The sequence below is a fragment of the Camelina sativa genome, chromosome 7 (assembly GCF_000633955.1).
Source record: "Camelina sativa cultivar DH55 chromosome 7, Cs, whole genome shotgun sequence".
NCBI lineage: Eukaryota > Viridiplantae > Streptophyta > Magnoliopsida > Brassicales > Brassicaceae > Camelina > Camelina sativa.
In genome coordinates, this window is record NC_025691.1 from 26,561,434 (window position 1) to 26,568,167 (window position 6,734).

At 35.6% G+C, this 6,734-nt stretch overlaps 1 protein-coding gene and 1 long non-coding RNA gene across 2 annotated transcripts; one reads left to right on the plus strand and one right to left on the minus strand.

The window, feature by feature from the left end:
* LOC109125553 lies at window positions 2,827–3,719 on the minus strand. Its single transcript, XR_002032626.1, has 2 exons — window positions 3,504–3,719; window positions 2,827–3,389 (listed from the first exon to the last, which is right to left on the minus strand). It is a non-coding gene; the product is annotated as an uncharacterized LOC109125553 (long non-coding RNA).
* LOC109125613 (probable thionin-2.4) lies at window positions 4,461–5,100 on the plus strand. The gene is made up of 3 exons (XM_019227576.1): window positions 4,461–4,737; window positions 4,824–4,901; window positions 5,003–5,100. Exons 1-3 carry the CDS (start codon window positions 4,503–4,505, stop codon window positions 5,098–5,100), a joined length of 411 nt encoding a protein of 136 aa, XP_019083121.1. The 5' UTR covers window positions 4,461–4,502.

The following is a 6,734-nucleotide window of genomic DNA, read 5'->3' on the forward strand; positions in this document are numbered from 1 at the left end:
GCTGTTTTTCAATGCGAACAGGAAGTTCGAGATAAATCTTATTCTACTTGCAATTGTAGAGATGTACCAGGTGGACATATATGTAGAGATGAACTTGCAAGGAGTGTGTCGGTCAACGCAAGGTCGCAATGATGACGCATGTGTTGAGGGTTGTCTGGTTAGCTTGTTTCTTTGTGTAGTATTTTTGCTTGTCTTTTTACTTGTGTGTATAACTCAGTAGATGGGACGATCGCCTCACTGATTGTTTATTATAATACTCACACATCTCAATTATTGTTTGTTGAGCAGGTAAAGGCAAAGTGTAATCGTGAAATTAAGGCGATAAAGAGAAGAATGTTCTAGAGGCTCGTTTGTGTGTTCTATATTGCTGTTAGGTTGCCAGAATGCAATAATGTGGTTTAGAACGGTTGTTTAGATTGCTGGTTATTTGATTCATGTTGTTTGCTTTAGAATTATTGGTTTACGATTTGTAGACATCTTTGATATTGGTTATCTATTCTATTGAGGTATTTTTTTAAATAATTGTTGGTTTAATGTAGATATTTTCTGCTGTTTGATTTGAACTTTTGTTGGGTTGTTAATGAGTATGGAAACAATAGTTAATTATTATATTTAAAAGAAAAAATGGTTTAAGTAGTTTCAGCTTGATATAAGAGCCTTTACGGTTATAGGTATGGGTTCACTGTGTTTGGATTTGCATGCCTTTGATTGTTTATGTGAGTTAGTCGATTGTATGCTGTCCTAGAACATCCTATTTGAGTCTTCAATAAGATTCCACAGTAAGTTGTGTTTATGTGTATGGTTTTGAATTGTTTGCTTAGTCTTCTGTTCATGGTACTGTAGATGGTCAGGGGGTGTTGTTGCCGGTTGTGGTCATGATAGGGACAAAATCCCAGTTGTTAGTGATACCGTGGACCAGAGTGTGATGGTTGAGGGCCTTGGCGAGTCGCAAGAATTCCAGAAAGGGTCAGTGGGTGTGGCCGATAGTGGTACCGATGTGGTGGAGCCGGTGTAGGCGGTGTCGGTGACGGGTTGGCCGGTGGTGTTGGGCTTCCGGGTGCAGGGATCGTATCAGGTGGAGCCCTTGGTAGAGATGCTAACCTTGTAGGCTTGTTGGCGCAATTGTTAGAGCGGTTGCCGTGAGTTGTTCCGGCGCAGGCTCTGGTTGTGCCGCCACAAGCGGCAGAAGTGCAGCAGCCAGTGGCTGCGGGTGTTGGAGCGCATTCTCAGTACATCATCATGCTGGGGGAGATGCGTAGGATCGGTATAACTCAGTTCTCGGGTGGTACCGACCCTACTGTGGCAGATGCGTGGAGGTAGAGGCTAGAACGCAACTTCCAGTCTCTCAAATGCTAAGAGGAGTATCAGGTGGACATCACTACCTGACAGATGATGCCCACTTGTGGTGGAGGTCGGTGGCTGCCAGGAGGGTGCAGAGAGAGATGACTTGGGTTGACTTTGAGGAGGAGTTCAACCGCAAGGCATGCTTAGAACATACACCACATTGAGTGTAGTGAGAAGAAATGCATCTTCTTCTGCCATCTTCGAAAGTCCACTACCTCGAACTTGTCTAACTTGCCAAACTTTAAAGTCATTTCACCCACTGATGCACTCGTCATACTTCACCAGAAAATATTCTTTAAGAATGTTGTAAAAAAGGGTGTAAGGTGAACTTGGATAATGATTGAAACGTGCACAAGAACACTTTCCATAAAGAATATTTCGACCCTTCTCTCAAGCCTAGGGTTACACGAAATCCCTTGTAGTATATGAAAATTAAACTTTTCTCTCTTGTTCTAGGCTAAGATACAAAAGAAACAAATAGAGATTTTGTATTTTGTTTTTGTGTTTATCACCAAAGTTTTTCTCAAACTTTGTTTTTTTGTGAATGTTGATTTTTCTGTCCTACTTTCTCACTTTTTCTGACTCTGTTTAAAGCTGAGTATTTATAATACTCAATGGTTTAGACGTACGTTTGCAACCATAAGTTTAAACAATGTGATCATTCACCAAAAATTGTGACCATTCACCAAAAATTGTGACTTTTAGTGAGATAATTGTTTGTTTAATAACTTAAATCACAAATATACTTAAGTAACAAACTAACCATTCATATGAAACAAAAAAGAGAGCTAACTTAAAACTAAAGCATATACTGAAGAGTAACACAAGAAATAGAGAAATTCCGTACCTCCAATGGATCCTTAAACCACTTTAGTATCAATCTCGGCAACAATAGATTTTATACCCTCTTTTTCTTTATCAGAATCGACCTGATGCCATTTAGAAATAGGAACACGAAGAAACGAAATGAAAGAAACAACAGCAGCACAACCTGAACTCTGAAGACACAAAGAAACGAGACATCATTCGAATCAGAACTATCTTTTTTTTGAGTTGAACGTAAAAATTTATTCAAACAAAAAAAAAACGTTTTATACACTGAATGCTTCATTTTCTAAAAATATTTTTCATAAATATCGTTTTGGTGTTTTTATACCTTTTTAAAATTATAAATTCAATTTATTTAGGTAATTTATTCCAGTATAAATCTCCAGCAAATGCACCTATTTTCAATCACTAAACCTACTTCGGCACTTAAAATCGCAATCCATATGTCTAAACCAGTCATGCATTTAACACCCTATCATGGGCAGTACACACACTAAAAATTTGATGATGTGGTTTGCAATTAGTCCCATTTTTTCTCCCTTTTTTCCTCTATGAACCAAGTTTAATTTGTGGAGGAATAGGCTACAAGCCTACAACGGTTTAGGTCGAGAAAATGGAAACTGTAATACGCCTCATTATCATACACGTAATCAGAACATAAACACTTTCTTATTGACCAGAGAACCCATATGGATTTATCCACTCAATAACACAGAATTCCCAAAAGAGAATAACTATAATTTGGTCCCAACAAAATATCCAAATTCATCAAAACTCCCACACAGCCACAAGAGAGTTAATTATAAACTCGAAACTCCCACAAAACACGTTGTAACAAACATCACTTTTGTATGTTTCCCTCTTCAACAAACCTACGCTTCTTCTTCATGTGAATCAAGCCCACACCACACTGATCTTTTCCGATATTCTGGTTCTTAATAATTCTAATCCACTAATGTTTTTCTAACCCATTTCTCACCTTAGCCCTTAGGCTAATCACTTCACAAGCCAAACTCCAATATTTATAAGAGATAGATAAAACAAGACAACCATCGTTAATGTAACAAATTTACCTTTGTATCAATCATACTACATAGGTCTTCATCAGCTAGAACTTAGGGTTTGGGTATCTATCACTTATGCAGTTATGCTTGTCTACTTTGTGGCAAGCGCGCGAGATGAGACTCCCGACGAGTACAGTCTCTTCTTTTCTTTTCCTGTACACAGATTGTATGGAATCTTTTGTTAAACATTCTTTTAACATGAACCCCAAGATCTTAAACATCTATATTAATCACATAATAGAATCATAAAGAGGGTTAAAGTAATACCTCCACTCATTGTAGAAATGATGCTTCCTTGAATGGTTTATTCTTCTTCAATGGCTTGAAGACTTGAAAAGAAACTCTTAGATGATCTTTAGGTGGAAGATAAGGTTTCTCTCCCCTTTTCTATAAACTCTTTTCTTTATGTGTTGTTTTTGTTCTTGTGATGATTTGTGATGGAGCAAACCATCTATTTATAGGAGGGAAGAGGACCTTACTCCTCATAAGGGTTTTATCTTTTAATTTAATCTCAACCATCCATCATAGTAGAGATGAAGACAGTGGTGACAAGTGTGAGAACAAGTGTCTAGCATTGCTTCAAGCACAACATGCAACTTCACACTTGTTCTCTTATAAGCTTTAGCATGACATATAGCTTAATACTTGTCCTTATAAGCATAAGCTTCACATGTAGCTTAACACCTGTCCTTTTAGTTCCCAAATAATTAAAAACAAAATATAACAAACCCAATTAAATAACCTACTAACTATAAGACCACATACATGGGTAAGAAATGATTATTTTCTTACATCTTTTCCTAATCTTCTTCGATCACCAGAGTGGATGATATGATAAGAACATACAAAATAATTATACGGTTTGCTCGAACATACACAAATATAACCAGCAAAACTAATACGGCATATATAGTGAATAATAAGTATCACAATTTGATATTAAGTAACACAAAACTTTTACAGATTATAGTTAATTTTTAATTTCTGTTTTAAAAAAAAAAAAAAAAAAAAAAAAAAAAAAAAAAAAAAAAACTATCCTTAGTCTGAATTAGATTGAGCGAAGGGTGAAGAAGGTATGCAATGAGATAGGGTTGGTCCCCTCCAGCGTTCTATAGCGCATGTGATAAAGGTGTTAAACGGAGTTTGTAGTTGCAAAATGTAGACCAACTAGTATTTAAGCGAGCCCTTGTTTCATCACCATTTCATCAATACGAGCTTATAACTCTCCACTTACATTTTGCAATCAAACAGCTAATCAATCGAAAGATGGAAGGCAAAACTTTGATTCTAAGTGTGCTCGTATTGAGTCTGTTCATGGCACAAATTCAAGTTGATGCAAAGAGCTGCTGTCCCACAACCACTGCTAGGAATCTCTATAATGTTTGCCGCATAACGGGATCTCCTAGGGAAAGATGTGCAAGCCTCAGCGGCTGCAAAATCGTTAGTGGTTCATGTCCCAACGGATACAATAAGGACATTATATTCTCGAGAACACAAGTAAGTTGATTATTAATTTTGCTTTACTACGTACGTTATTTGTTACAAGACAAATCATGATTTTAAAGTTATGATGTATTTTGTTTCAAGATGATGTTGTGAGTGAATACTGCAACGTTGGTTGTGTATCTTCTGTGTGCGGTGCTTTGACCACTCTCCAGAACTCTGGTAATGCAAACTCCCTAAATTCATTTTCACAATTATCAATGTTATCTTTAATAATCGACTAAAGAATAAATAATTTGTTCAAATTTTGTTTTCATTATTAGTTGCAAGTGAAATCGTGAATGGAGCGGTCAACAAATGTGTCAGCGCATGTTCTACCGTCTGCACCAAGAACTCGATGAATGCAGTTGAAACTGCCTAGAATACCATATTCATCCATGAATAAACCACGTACATCTCGGTGAAGGGGTGTTCATCTTTCGCAGTGTTGTTTTCATGTTTTCAATAAATGTCCGTAATGTGACAAAAATGTTAGGACTCTCGTTCTTGCGTTTTAATAATAAGAAAGTTGTTTCAAGTTTGTGTATGTGCGTAAAAGGTTGTCGATCTCTAGATTGTATGTGCCTTTTCTTCTCTATCTTTTAAATAAATAATATGTGTGTCTTTATATATTTGATTTTCTTGGCTAAACCATTTCCATTTGCTTACTGCTTACAGCTCATATCATAGTAACATATGTGCGGATGTGCCTTAGCAAACGTCGACTGATAATATGTAATCTCAAATTCTTGTTGAAGAAAACTCCAACCCCTATTTTATCATATGAACCATTCAAGCCTCTTATTCTATAATAGAGAACCCCAGGTGTATTTTTCCATCTAATAAAACATAACTTCGTAATAGAAAACATAATTTTCATAAAGTTGGTCCAACGAAACAATCAAACTGAATATTAAAAAACAGAGTTGATTTTAAAAATGGAAAAAAAAAAAACACACAAAAAGATAGACTTGTTTCTTTATTACTTTTGATTTTTTAATGATCATACAAATAACTTAAAATCTAAACAGCACGAAGTATCGAAAAGGGTAGTTTGTGTAAACTATATGCATAGTCACAAATTTGGGAAAAACCCCGAAAAATATGCCTTCTAATTTTTTTTGACCATTTAATTCCTCTAATTATTAAATTTTCCAAAAAATATCTGGTTTAATTTCCGTTTTTTTAAAAGACCTTCATTTTATTAATAACGGTAGATCCATACTTACGATATAACGACTGTTAACTAATGACGAAAAACTTAACCAGGATTAAAACATAACCACATGTGGTTAATTAGAGGGAACTAAAGACACTAATGCCCTCTTCTTCTTCCCCCAAATCGATTTTGAGTTTTATAACCCTAGAACCCTAAACATTACAATTGAAATTAACAATGGTTTCATACCTCATCCATTAGTCGATTCTTGCAACGAACACACCAAACAATCAACCAGAACCGCAACTACTCAGACGGCAACTATCATCGCAATCAAAGGAATTCGGGATTTGAAGTTTGAGAAGAAAAATCGCTTTTAGGGTTCTAGAGTTCTAAAACTCGAAATCGATTTGGGGGAAGAAGAAGAGGGTAACAGTGTCTTTAGTTCCCTCTAATTAACCATGTGAAGTTATAGTTTAATCCTGGTTAACATTTCCGTTATTAGAATTAACAGTTGTTATGTCGTAAGTATGAATCTACCGTTATTAATAAAATGAAGGTTTTTAAAAACAACAGAGACTAAACCAAGTATTTTTTGAGAAATTTAATAACTAGAAAAATTAAACGGTCAAAAAAAATTAGATGGTGTATTTTTCGGGTTTTTCCCTCACAAATTTGAATAATTTGTTTATTTTTTCCCAACAAATAAATTGCTGACATTCACGTTAACATATATTGCCAAATTTAGTTTTTATTTATTTTGAAATGGTCCCTTCACTGGCAAATGACACTGTCGAGTGTCGAATGTTGTTGACACTTCAACGCATAAATCCAATGGGCATTGAAGTTGTATTTAT